Here is a 14,117-nt window from a genome sequence, read left to right as displayed (position 1 = left end):
GGGGGTGCAGGGTGGAGCTGAAAATTCCAAGTTTCTAATCAAGGCTTGGTCTCTCTGGTGACCAGCCTCTATCTAGGAGCTGGCCAGGAGCCCAACCAGAGTTGCTGCATAGGAACAAAAAATGCTGTTTTTATCACTTAGGGAATTATAAGGGTTTTAGGAGCCCTATGTCAGGAACCAGGGGCAGGGACCAATTTATTTCCTATGGTCTCTCAAGAAGAAAGGACACTCCTGAAGAGGGATGCACAGGAACCGGAGTATGAAAAGAAGAAAGTAAGTTGTAGCTTAGAGATGGTGAATACATCTGCATTGCCTGTAGGAAGCGTTTGAGGAAATAAAGTTGGAAAAGTAAATTTGTGCTGTGGAGAATCTGAAGGCCATGCTAAAGCCTTGGGCTTTTAAAAAAAGAATGTATTTTCCCTGCAGGTTAGGGAGACCTATGAAAGGAATACCTAGAAAAGATGATAGTATACCAAAAGTTTAAAATCTGTGATCCAGGGGTCTTGGCCACCTGTAGCTTCTGCCAAGTACTTCTCTCCAGGGAATGCTCTCCAGAATGTTGTTTTCTTCTCCACCAGGTGACCTTGAGCATCTTTGAGCTGGCATCTGCTGCGGGGGTGGACTGTGACATTGATCCAGCCCTGGTGGCTGCCATTGCCAATCTGAAAACTGGTACCACTGGGGAACGGGGTGGCGGAGGGCTTGGGCCCTGTTTTGGGGTGGGAAAATGTCAGTGTCAAAGAAGTCTTTATTTGGGATTGTGAATTCAGAGGGTAGAAACTGGGAGCTAAGGAAAAACTTAAAGCACAGTCCCTAATCCCCAGAAAATACTTCCACAGGCAATTTTGATTTCTAGTCAGGTTCCAACCAGTAGATCTGTCAATCAGCTAAAAAGTATTAAGTGAGTCTGGTACTCAGCAAGTGCTCCAAGGAACTTACAGTCTTGTTAGGGAAATAAGATTAATGCAGATGAAACAGTGAGGGAAACAGACATGATTTCATGCCTAGTTATGTGGTATATAGTGTCCCAGTTCCCCAGAATGATCTTACTTTCTCCCCTCCCCTCTAATTATCTTGACACCATTCACTTCTTCCCCTGGTCTCACACTTGTCTCTTATATTTCCATTACACATTTCCTCTGATTAGCACATTCATACTTGCACACACTCCGAATAGGATGGAACCAGGGGGTTGATATGAAGCCTTTTCAAGCTGCCAGACTGGCTTTCCCTCTTCTCTCTCGGTTTTGATGAGAGTCTTTGCTCTCCTTCCCGCCTCTCCACTCCATCAGGCAGCTGACAGAGTGCCCTCAGCCTGCGTGTCAGCTGAACTCTTTCCCAAAAGCTCTGCTCAGTCACCAGTGGAAGCCTCTGGGACTCAGGCCTCTCACTAACAGCAGTAATGACTTGCCTATAACGCTCTACAAAGTCTTTTCACAGATATTTTCTCATGGGACACTCCTAGGAGTTCTGTGAAGTAGGACCCCGTGGAAGAAAGCTCCTGTTTACTGACCTTACTCTCTCTTCCTTTTCCCAGATTTGTCATCCCCTGAGGAAGAATATAAAGTGGCCTGCCTGCTCTTGATCTTTCTGGCCGTTTCCCTCCCACTCCTTGCCATGGATGCTGCCTCCTTCTACAGCATTGAGAAGGATGGTAAGTAAGGAGTGGGTTTAGGTTAGTGTCCTGGGGTCAGGAGATGAGACCAAGACATCTATCTGGAAAATACAGACTTCTGACTCAGATGCAAAGTTCTGTTTCAGAAAGCTCTTGAGAATAAACAATCTGTAAAATTAAATTCAGGTGAAATTCCATCAGACTATCTATCTTTCTCCTAATCCTCGAATGGTTCCTCATCCTTTGGCGTCACATAGGGCTGGCCCAGACTGAAAAAATGGCAAGTTACCAGCTGGGGTCACCTGGCATGGTTCAATTTCCTTTCCTTTCTCTCCCTCTCTGTCAATAATAATCTAGGTTACAGCAACAATATTCACTGCTTGACCAAAGCCATCATCCAGGTATCTGCTGCCCTCTTCACAGTCTACAACAAGAACATTGAAACCCACCTCAAGGAATTTCTCGTGGTGAGTGGGTCTAGGTTATAAGGAATGGACGATTGTGAAGTCTGGGGGCAAGTGGTTTGACTTAAATCCATAGACAGTTATTACTGAGCAGGCCTCGGATTCTAACCTCCCATCTTGTTCATTGAATAGTGAGAGACAGCTTTGTGAAAGGCAAGAGTTTCTTCTAAATTCCCTAACAGCTGGTATTTCAGCCTCTGCCCGATACTTGGAAGGAGTGCTGGACTAAGTTAGCAAATCTGAGTTTAGTTTTGGATCTGCCACTGAGAAGTTGCATGGTCTCTGAAAAGCCAAACTTTTGAGGCCACAGTTTTCCCATTTATTAAATAGAGATATTAAACCAAATCCATGATGTATTTCCTTGGTGTGCATTACAATATCCTGAGGAGTTTGTTAAAATACAGACTCGAGACACTGACTTTTATCATCTATGAGGCCCCTTTCAACTCTAATACTGATAAAAAGTCAAACTTTTTTCAAATTCTCAGACTTCACCGTGAATCAGAATCACATGGAGAATTTCTGATTCAGTAGATTAATGGTGGGGCTGGAAAATCTTGCATTTCTAGCAAGTTTCTGGGTAATGTTGGTGCTGCCCATCCTGGGATCTTATTTTGAGAGCCCCCTGGTCTAGAATTCTAGGGACTGAAACTTACAGTCAGGAAGCTGATTTTACTATAGGTTATGTTCAATTTGTTTGAAAGAAGTTGTTAAAAAAATTTTTTTAGCCGAAGTTTGACTCCCTGCAACTCTCACTATTGATCTAAGCTTTGCCTCTGGAAAAACACAGAATAAGTAATCTCTTTCCATTGTTCAGAGAGGTCCCAGAGCTTTCCATTCTAAATCCTCCATGGAGGAATCTCATCCATACTCTTTGAAATGTGGTCCAGTGCCCACTGACTGCTTGAGCGTACTCAGCAATAGGGAGCTTATTCTTTTTTTTAAAAAAAGTTAATTTATTTTTAATTGGAGGATAATTACTTCACAATATTGTGTTGGTTTCTGCCATACATCAACATGAATTCACCATAGATGTACATATATCCCCTCCCTCTTGAACCTCCCTCTCACCTTTCCACTCCATCCCACCCCGCTAGGTTTTAACAGATTGCCGGTTTGAAGGGAGCTTATTCTTTTGCAAAGCATGGTTCTGATTTAAAAACTAGAGCCTCATCTGTCTTCTTTTGGAGGAAACAGTAGATCATATTCTCCAGGGAATCACATCCTGGTCCCAAGAAGTACATGTCAGGGACTTGGAAGCTTAGTGAGAGGGTCTCTCTTTAAACTGGTACAGCAGAGCAGACAGAATGGGCTCCGAGCATCTGAGATATAAAGAGGATTCACACCAGATCTCTAAGATGGGGTGAGAAAGGAGTCACCCCCCCACCCCACTGCCTCTTTTACCCTCTCTGTTTGCTAAATACTGGTAATCTGGGTCTGGGATGCAATTAGTCACATTTCTTTCTTTCTTTTTGATCTATTGGGGACCTGAAGGTGAATGGAGAGGACAGCCATTCGGGAGTTGACAGAAGGAGAATACCAAAAGCGCTGTGTCTGAGTCAGCGGCCCAGCTCTGTCTCTAGTCGGGTGGGGAGTCAGCTGTAAACAGTCTGATGACAGTGGTGTCTGGAGGCCGCCTTGGAAAAGAGATTAATCTCCTGGCATACAGTATTACCTGCCTCTGTTGCAATTTCTTTCTTCGCCTCTTTCTACTGCTCCTCCAGCATCCCTGGCAACCGGCTGTTATCTGCGCTGGCTAGTTTGGAGGCAGCGTGTGTCTCTGAAGCCTGGGGGATTCACCGCTTTCCCACCTCAAGCCTCCCAGCACTTCTTAACTCACCTCCTTGATCTTCTCTTGACTTCCTGTAGCCTGAGGCTGTCCTCCTCTGACCTTCATAAAAATCTGCTTCCTCACAAATCTTTCCCTTACAGGTGGCTTCTGTCAGCCTCCTGCAGCTGGGCCAAGAGACTGACAAGCTTAAAACCAGAAACCGGGAGTCCATTTCTCTGCTCATGCGCTTGGTATGTATCTGCTCTAAGTTGGTCGGAGAGGAAGGGCCAGAGGGAGGATCCTCTATAGGGTTCTTGGCTCCCTACCGTGGTTATCACCCAAAAGCACTAACTAAGAATTTAATTCTGCCTGAAGGGGTCTAATCCTCACATTCTGGTTAACATTCTAGATTTGTCCTGTCATCCCAAGGTAGAGTCTTTGAGGATTTCTCTGCGGCACAGTGTCTTCCTGGCCCCTAGCTGACTGGGCCCCTTTCCCTGCAGTGCTCTTGAGTGTGATATGGAGGAACAGCTCACCCCCACCATGGGGATGAGCTCATGGACAGGGATGTCCCTCATCCATAACTACCTGTCCAGTGCATCTTTGATTTTACTTGGCTACTTCCTACCGCTGTATTTCTTGTCCTTAAGAGAACCATGAAGAAGGTTCAACTGGGGGAGTTCAACTGGGGGAGGAGGAGGGGAGCCCAGAAGAGGGAAGGGATTTTTAGCTGAAAAGCTGTAAGGCAGGGAACCAGGTGGGACATGAATCAGGCAGCTCCTGCTATCTCTTCTGTTTCCCAAGCTCTGGCCTTTCCCCTTCTTCGGTAGAAAGTTCTGGGAACTCTGACTCAGTTAACTTTTAAAAAATCTTTTACTGTTGATCTTGTTTCCCTCTTCAACGTGCTTACTCACTCTTGTTCTAAAGTTTGATTCCCTAGGTTAGCTCTGCACTTAAAGGTGGGCAGGAGGGGCTCCTGCTCTGGGCCCTGGGTTTAAGTGACCCTTCCTCTGGCCTGTGGGGAGAGGACAGGTCCACCTGGAGCCTGTGCCCCTCCTCAGAGCCCCCGCTAAAGACTTCTCGGGCCTCAGAATTCTTTCCTGAGCAGCTCCAGCCCACATGTAGACCTTGTCCTGCACTCGAGTCCATCCTACTGAGGCAGACTGTGCTCCAGAGCCCATGGAATGTGTGGCTGGAGTTTAGATGTGCAGACAGGAAGATTATGTGTGTCTACAAACCCCCCAAACTGGGGTGGGAGGAGAAGGGGTACCTGGCTGGAGGCTGATTCCCTCCCTTCTCCCTGCTCTGGTACAGAACTCTGAGGGGTCTAATGATTCTAAATTCAAACCTGTCTTCCATGAATTTGTAAAGGTACACTCAGCCCTCCATATCCATAGGTTCTCAGCTATGGATTCAACCAACCATGGATTGAAACTATTTTAAAAAACATTCCAGAAAGTTCCATAAAGCAAAACTTCAAATTGCCCACACCAGCAACTATTTACATAGCCTTTACATGGTATTTATAACTGTTTATATAACGTTTATGTTGTATTAGGTATTATAAGTAATCTAGAGATGATTTAAAGAATATGGGAAGATATCATAGGTTATAGGCAGGTACTATGCCTGTTTATAAAAGTAACTTGGGTATCTACAGATTCGGGTATCTCCCCTGAATTGGTTCCACAGGTGGTCTGGAAACTAATTCCCTTCCAGTGCCCCATGACATTGAAGGATGAATACATGTTGCAGATGTTGCAAGAAAGAATATACTATTTTATCATGTGGTTCATGGGCTTCCACTTGCACTCTCAGCCAGGCCCACGAGTGTTAGGGGTGAGCATGCCTGGGACTCCCTCTGGGTCTCCTTCTTTGAATACATAGGCACTCAGTGCTATCTGTGTCTCAGTTTCTCTAGCTCAAAAAGGCCTAGGTTGGGCTGATGAAGGGTCATGATGAGGAAGAGAAGAGAATGGACTTGAGGTGAGGGGCTGTGGTGAGGAGGTGAGAGGGCAGGGGAGGCCGAGGAGGGCTGAAGGAGGGCGGCAGAGCACGGTCTCAGAGCAGCATGACCTCTGCGTGCGTGTGTGCTAAGTCGCTTCAGTCCTGTCTGACTCTTTGCGACCCCATTATAGCCCGCTAGGCTCCTCTGTCTATAGAATTCTCCAGGCAAGAATCCTGGAGTGGGTTGCCACGCTTTCCTCCAGAGGATCTTCCCTACTCAGGGATCGAACCCAAGTCTCCTGTGGCTCCTGCGTGGCAGCACATTCTTTACTGCTGAGCCACCTGGGAAGCCCAGCATGACCTGGGGCAAGTTAATTAACCTTTCTGAGACTCTGATTCTTTAGCCTTAAAAGTGGGCAGTTATCCTTATGATGGGCTTCCCTGATAGCTCAGGGATTCTTGGTTAAGAATACGCCTGCAATGCAGGAGACCTCAGTTCAGTTCCTGGGTCAGAAAGATCTGCTGGAGAAGGAATAGGCTACCTACTCCAGTATTCTTGGGCTTCCCTTGTGACTCGGCTGGTAAAAAAGTCCACCTGCAATGTGGGAGACCTGGGTTCAGTCCCTGGGTTGGGAAGATCCCCTGGAGAAGGGAAAGGCTATCCACTGCAGTATTCTGGCCTGGAGAATTCTATGGACTGTATAGTCCATGAGGTCGCAAAGAGTTGGACAGGACTGAGTGACTTTCACGTTCACATCCTTATGCTAGAGGGGTGAGGGTTCATGAGACAGTTTATATAATAGTGCCTGGTACATAATAGATGCTAAACAAATGTTCCCTCTCTCTGCTGCTCAGTTTAGTTTCTGAATGATTTAGGCACGCCTGTTCCTTGTCCTTGGACAGTTGCCACCTCTGTGAGGTTGGAGGGGATTCTGTACAGCTGCTCACCACTGCCTCCTCCCTCTGCTTTGTGTTTCCCCCCACCCCACCAAGTGTGGCAAGGTGTCTGCCCCTTGTGGCGTCACAGGCCTGCAGAGTGGCTGGAACAGCCCTAGGACCCAGCGCTTTTTGTAGGAGGGAAGAGACAGAGGGACGAGCTGCTGCAAAGCAATTTAAATGCAAATGTTTCCACAGAGAAATTGGAACTGACTGAAGGGAAGGAGCTGTATTCTGTGTAAAGAGGCTACTCATGTAGCCCCAAATCCTGTTCATGCACCTCTCTCCCTGGGGTCTGTCTTGGCTGTCAAGCCTGGGCCGTGCCCACCCCCACTATTGTCAGACTTCCTGGAGTGGGTTTCACGGGGGAAGGAATGACTCTCTCATAGACTCATGGAATCCTAGGTGTTGTCAGAAACAGATCAGATGCTGGCGGTTAGTCCAGTCCTCACCATTCCTAGGTGAGGAAACCGAGGAGAGGGAAGCAAAGATAACATCCATGGTCTCCCCCCAAATACATGGGCAGATTTGGGACTAGAACCCATTTTTTGGCTTTCACTTCCGAGCTATTTCCACTGCCATGAATTTCCTCCAGTTGGGAGCCCTGTGATTTTCTGTGCTTAACAGAGCAGAGAATAGAAGTCTTGGACCAGTGGATCCTTCTTGAAGCCATCACTCATTTCCCCGTACCCAAGAGTCATATCCTGGAAAAGAGATCTTATCTCTTTACTGGCTTAAGGTTTTGAAAATCTTGCTTAGCAAGAAATTCTTTCTGCCATCCAACCTGAGATCAGAGCTACAGTTTTATGGGCGGATTTTCTCTCCTTCAGCCTGTGATGTCTGCTCTTCTGAGGCTGTTGTGTGTATTGTGTGTGCATGGTTTGAGTATTGCAGTACCTTACAAATTTTAAAAACTGAAAAGGGCTTCAGAGAGAGAAAAACATTAGAATAGAGATGGTAGATCTCTTTCCTGAGTGAATTTTCAGGACTTGAAACCCCAGACATATTTGGGATGGCCCATCTGTGTGAAATGCCAGAGGATATGGGACACTTCTCTCCAGAGTGTTTTTTAGTCCCGTAACCTCTTGGGCAAGGAGAGTATGGAAGGAGACACCCTGTTCCTTCTTCAAGGAAGGAAACCCTCTGGCCCAAGGCTAGGCTGTACGGCTCTACGGTAATATCCCCCTGCCCCCTACCCTCCGTCTTACCCAGGCATCTTGATCTATCTTTCTGCTTGGCTGTGGGGGCTGCAGGGATTTCCACAGCATACAGGCCTTCTAATTAAACTAATTAATCATGCCTGCTCCTTTATACAGCATCCATACTGTTCCCCAAGCACTGTGCTAAGGGAGGGAGGAGACTGAACTGCGTGGGCTCCGGGCCCTCTTGCTTGGCCTGCAGTGGGAATTGTGTTTTTCTCCGCAGAGCTTTGTCATTAGCACGTTTATGCGTTCTTACCTGCATCTGTGCTGCCCACTCACACCTCATTTAGCCTCCAGAATGAGAGAGAATGGAGTTTTTCTGCCCTAGAGAAGTGATTCTTTCCTGCCTTCTGCTTCTGAGCCCTGCATATAACCCTGAGGAGGGGCTCAGGGGTCATTATAATGGAGCTGAAGAGAACATTGCTTTCTGAGAGTGAAGCGAAGTGGCAGTGCCTTGGTACCGCATTTGCTTGTAACTCTAACGGCCTTAGAGGGCCCAGGGAGCCAAATGAAGAGGAACAGCGTGTCACAGTGGATGTCCTACCTGGGGTCCTCATCTCCCTTGGCCCTTTCTTTTCCAGGTGGTGGAGGAGTCCTCTTTCCTGACCCTGGACATGCTGGAGTCCTGTTTCCCATATGTGTTGCTTCGAAATGCCTATCGGGAGGTCTCCCGGGCCTTCTACCTGAACCGAGTGTCGGCCAGTACCCACTGAAAGGTCTTTGGATCTACCTAAACCCGTGCTGCACTGGAAGCTGTGGCTATTTTCTCAGAGGGTGGGAATGAGGTGGGGTCACTAGGGAGAGGATCAGCCAGAACTGGTGAAGAGGGAGATGGAGAAACAGCCCAGGGCTGAGAAATCATAGAGAACTGGGGCCAACTGGGGCAGGGGGTGGAGGGCTTTTTTCATGGAAAGGAGTTATGGTGTTGGGGCCAGGTGTATGAATTTTTACAATGAAAAAAAAGTGACCCTCAAGTATGTTTTCTATCTCCTGGGGACCAGAGCTTGAGTTCTGACTGGCATGGGTCTCTCCGACCTTCATCACTATTCTAGGATAATGTTGGCGGGCAGAGATGATCAATCATCATATTAAACCATAATGAGCTTATAACCCTCCCACTGGAGCTGCTATTGTCTCCTGCACATTCATTAGGACGATTATCTCTCTTCCTTTTCCAAATGTGTTCAGCAAGCATTCAGCCTGCTCCTCCTGCACTGCCAAGTAGTAGCAGAGGAACACTTTTTTCCTTTGTGGGGGCTCTTTTAGGAGTTGTGGGTCTGTTTGTCTGCCTTCAGCTCTCCAGCCTGCAGGGGCAATGAGGAAGTGCTCTTGGGATCCCGATTTTCACTGCCCCAACTCTCCCCACCGCCCCCCACCTCACCTGCCCTACCACACCCTTGTAGGTAACGAGTAAGTTCTCACGTCTCTAACTGGAACCCCTCCTTCTTTCGCTTGACATCGCTACAAACCAGGGCAGAGGGTCAGTCCAGAGTAATTCTAGGACAACTAATTGGACCAGTGTCATGGGAGTTCCCGTCACATACCATTTGGGGGTATTCTCCCTCCTAACTGGAGGGACTAACTTAACCCAAATCCCCTTGTCATCCTGGGTACAGCTGTTGCTCCAGGCAGGGATTTCTCTTCTGGATCTTAAATTTCACAGACCTCATTAGGTTACAGGGCCCTGAGAGTGGGTATACTTGAGGGAGTACAAGCTGTTTCAACCTAGCCCTTTCCTGCGCTAATTAGAATTTCAAGTGTTGCAAAGCCCCAGGCATTTAAGATAGCATTAAACTAGGTTTAGTTAACTCCCTGGCAGGAAACAGTGCCCCCCCCTCCCCCCCCACCTCCCGCCATCCATCACTTCTGTGCCAGGGAGGACTGGAGCAACAGATCATATATGTCACAGGTCTGGAGTGGTTGGAATGGGCAATATAAGTAAATAATTGATTAATTAGGGTCATGTCTATACTTCTAGGATAAAAGGGAAGCAATTTTTGGTTTTCAGCAAATCCATCCGGAGTTCATTAAAGCTATTTGTTAGCTGTGTTTAGATATGTGTGTGTTTGATCTTTATTTCTTGAGACCCAGGCTTAGTCAATACTTATTGAACTTGGCATCCATAATTAATACACAAGTTTTTCTTAGCAACAATTGTCTATTCTTTAGGATAGAATCATCGGAGGGTCCTGCTCCATGCATCAACTAATTGTCCTTCCGCACTATGGAAAAAATGTTAGGTTCTAAGGAGTGATGGGGGTCAGGCCTCTTGAGACTGAGGAAGTGTTGATGAAGAAGAGAAAGCTCAGAAGTATCTGAGCAGCTCCCCTTGCACTCACTCATATCTCTGCTGGGATCCTCTGTTTGAGGAGCCAGGAGATCCTTTTTCCATATGCATGAGGAATGCTTAAGAGGACCGTCCTAGAGGACAGCAAGACAAGTTGCTGCAGGGGAATACAGAGTAGACATATAATACCTTTTTTAAAATTAGTTTTTATTGAGAAATAATATTGGGTGATCCTGTGTACCTTTACCAGTTTTCCTCAAAGGTAGGATCTTGCAAAACTATCCTATGCCACTGTAACTAGGAGGTTTTTTTTTTCATGTTTATATATATATATATATATATATATATTTTTTTTTTCACAAGTTGTTAAAAGCACTTTATCAAGCCCAATCTCCAAATCTCCTTGACCTGTTGCTAGAATATTGACATTGGCATAACTCATTGATCTATGTAGATTTCTCCAGTTTTTTATGCTCATTTCACTGTGTGTATTTCGTTCTGTATAGCTTCATCATGTGTAGGTTCAGGCCTCTGCCTCCATGGTCAGGACATAGGATGGTTTTATCACTACAGGGCTTTCCTCCTATTGTTCCATTATGTCCCTCCCACAATCCCCTTTCCCTTCCCTAGCCCTTGGCAACACATATCTGTTCTCCTTTTATAAAATTTTGTCATGTGACATGATGTTTTTTATAAACATATCATCACACACACACACTTCTCTATCACATATACTTTTTCAAAGTGCTCTCACCACCTTCTGCAGGGTAACAGGGAAGGCTTTCCTATTTCAGGCCAGAAAGCAGATTCAGAGATGTTAAATGACTTAATGAAGGTCACATGCATATCAGTACATTCGGAACTGGGACTCAAAGATGACATTCAGTCCTGGACGTTTGCTACCTGCCCCGACTGCCTCTTCATCTGGGAAGACTTAGCTGTTAGAATCCAGAGAACCTAGAATGAGAAAAATAGAAGAGGGTGAGGACATGTGGCCTTGACCACCTTAACAAAAGGTGACTGTCTAGAGGTGAAGGACGGCTGAGTTCACAGGACCCGTCAGCGTTTAATGGCACCCCACTCCAGTACTCTTGCCTGGAGAATCCCAGGGATGGGGGGGCCTGGTGGGCTGCCGTCTATGGGATAGCACAGAGTTGGACACGACTGAAGTGACTTAGCAGGAGCAGCAGCATCAGCATTTTAGGCAGTTTCCTTCCTCAGCCAGGAGGGTCTCTGACCTCCTACAGTCTGGGACGCAGTCCATGATGAACCGCTTTCTGTGTTCAGATCCCCAGCTCACTTTAGGCCTAAAAGGAACTGCTGAATGAACATCAAGAAGAAATTCTGACCCCGATTGCTTTGTCTTGCAGGCAGAGAGTAGGTTCTAGCCTCAGCATTTTCATTAGTGCAGTGTTTTCATTAAAAACTCCATTAACTTGTTTGCGATAATTCTATCTCTAATGAGATAGAATTAGCTCTCCCACCAGACTTGGGGGTGAGATGCTTGCAGGGGAGCCCCTGTTCCTCTGGGCAGTAGAGACAGTGTTTCCTCACCATGCTGTTCAGTCGGCTGAGTGGGTGAGGGTAGCCTTCATGAGCAGGGGATGGGGATGGGGGGACACAACTGGGCCTGGCCAAGGGGGCCTCACCGTTTGGCACTTGGCCTGGGAGGAAAAGAACACCCGTGGTTTAAGCATGGACACCGAGAGGGGAAGGAGGTCCCCGCTAGGGACAAGAGCGCCGGAACCTTAGATCCTCTTGCCTAGATCAATTCTCTTCCAACAAAGTTCGACTTTGAGAAGAAGCTGGCACATGGTTGAAGTCACTCACGTGGTTGGGGGAAGAGTGTTCTTCCAGTCCTCCGCCCCACAGGGCCTCCTGCTCCTCCTAAGTACCTGTCATCAAAGGAGACGAAGATGAGTCCCCCCTCAGCCCCCACATCTCAGTTGTCAAGTCCTCTCCCTCCCACCTGAATAGGAAAAAGGAGCAGCAGGCCAGGGTGCAGGTTGAGGAAGTCAGAAGTTAACTTGAGCTGAGTTTGCAGCTCTGGAGAGATTGAGGAGCAGGCTTTTCTCTTGTCACTTTGGAGGGAGAGGATTGTGAGGCCGCCCCTTTAAATAGCATTCCTGTAGGAGGCAGATCACATCCAGCCTTCACCCGCTGCCAAAGCATCGGGGTGTTTTTTTTTTTTTTTTCCCCCAGTCTCGATCAAACTCAGAGATTGTCGGAAGGGGTTGTGGGGTTAGGGGAGTGAGGAGGAAGGGTCTCCAAGAGGCAGGGGCAGTTTGGAAGCTGAAGAGAGAGGGGTGAGGTTGGGAGAAGCCTGGGAAACCTGGGGGTGGGGAACAAGGGGAAAGACAGGGAGAGAAGAATGGTGGTCTTTCGAGACAATGAATGGAGCAGACATATCCTGTTCTTACCTCTCTAGGGGTAGAGTAAGGCAGAAATGAGATTGGATTAAAACAAGCCGGATGAGGTTGAGATGAAAACCCAGGACTGGTGGTTAAAGAAAGCAACACAGAATGGAAGAGGGTTAGGAGACTCGGCCCTGGCTTTGTTACTTACTCTCTGTGAGTAGGTGATCAGTCTGTTAATCTCCGTGGGACCACATAATTTTTCTAGGCTTAGTTTCCCTACTTAAAGAAAGTTACTGATTTTATTTTTGCGCTGGGTCTTCGCTGCTGTGCGTGGACCCTTCTCCAGTTGCCGCAGGCCAGGGCTGCTCGCTGGGTGTGGAGCACAGGCTTCTCACTGCGGTGGCTTCTCTGTGGAGCACAGGCTCCAGGCGCGTGGGCTTCGGCAGTTGAGGCACACGGACCTAGTTGTCAGGAGGCATGTGGAATCTTCCCGGACCAGGGATCAGACCTATGTCCCCTTCATTGCCAGGTGGATTCTTAACCACTTGACCACCAGGGAAGTTCCTTCCCATGTGTTAAATAAATGGGATTAGACTTGATGGACTCTAAAGCATCTTTCATGAATATGTGTGTGTGTGTGTGTGTGTGTGTGTGTATGAATTTTCCTTTTCTTAAAATAGGTTAGAAGTTGGGGGCCTGGGAAGGCAGAGGTGAAATATGTCACCGTGTTAAGAAACATTGAGGGCAAAAAAGAAGAAACATTGACAGATCCCTCTCTTAATGGAAGCCTCTTTCCCACCTCTTCTGGTTGAAACATCTGCCCAATTTGGGAAGCTCCTTAGCTCTAACCCTAATTTCCTACTCAGAGCTCTTTCGCTCTAATTTTATTTCACGGTTCTTTTTCAGCCCATTCTTTCTCAGTTGATAAGAAAGAAGGTGATTGCCCTCAAATTCTGAGGACCGAATTGTGAAGGAATCTGGTCCACATCTTAGATGCACATGTGTTTTGGTTAGGACAGTTCTGCTGGCCAGGACAGGAAATGGTGTGTGCTAAAGTTATATGGACTGAACTGAACTGAACTGAACTGAAAGTTATATGGACAGAGCGGCTGAAGTCCAGTGTTCTCTCTGGTTTTGTCTCCCTCTCTGGCTTGCTGTCACCTTCAGCCCCTGTACTTCCAGGAAGCTGACTCTGCTGATACTTCTTGTCCTGTCAGATCTGAAGGCCTGACTTAACTGCCTAAAAGGCAGTCCTTCTATGTTGAGAATCTTCACCCTGTCCACTTTACTTCTGTTCTTTTCTCTTCCATTGCTTGGGAAGGAGGGAGCTGCCACTTGATATTTAGGATGGAGTCCATACCTTCTCCTCATCACTCATCCTTCCAGCCTCCAGAGTTCTTGAAATTAAAGCTCACATTCTTTAATTAGTTAGTGGATCATGGATTAGTTAGTGAATACACATGCACTTTCTGTTCACAAAAGATTTTCGCCAATGCCAAAGTAGGTGGCCATTAAGGAGGAGACTTTAAAGGAATCCT

The 14,117-nt window shown here is 47.0% G+C and overlaps 1 protein-coding gene across 3 annotated transcripts in view; it reads left to right on the top strand.

Annotated features, from left to right (window-relative positions):
- Positions 1 to 9,988, top strand: part of NCKAP1L (NCK associated protein 1 like) — a 44,029-nt gene extending 34,041 nt beyond the window's left edge. For 2 of the 3 annotated variants that reach the window (XM_042246624.1, XM_004006271.5), the window contains 5 exons: positions 579 to 672; positions 1,538 to 1,654; positions 1,973 to 2,082; positions 4,012 to 4,101; positions 8,517 to 9,988. In XM_042246624.1, coding sequence (XP_042102558.1) covers positions 579 to 672; positions 1,538 to 1,654; positions 1,973 to 2,082; positions 4,012 to 4,101; positions 8,517 to 8,648 — 543 coding nt within the window. In that variant the 3' untranslated portion in view covers positions 8,649 to 9,988. The remainder of the gene's footprint in view (positions 1 to 578; positions 673 to 1,537; positions 1,655 to 1,972; positions 2,083 to 4,011; positions 4,102 to 8,516) is intronic. The other variant, XM_042246623.1, reaches the window with a different exon arrangement.
- Positions 9,989 to 14,117: the final 4,129 nt, after the last annotated feature.

The sequence above is a fragment of the Ovis aries genome, chromosome 3 (genome assembly GCF_016772045.2).
Source record: "Ovis aries strain OAR_USU_Benz2616 breed Rambouillet chromosome 3, ARS-UI_Ramb_v3.0, whole genome shotgun sequence".
Lineage (NCBI taxonomy): Eukaryota > Metazoa > Chordata > Mammalia > Artiodactyla > Bovidae > Ovis > Ovis aries.
Note: the sequence above shows the minus strand (reverse complement) of the source record. Positions and strands in the feature narration are given on the sequence as shown.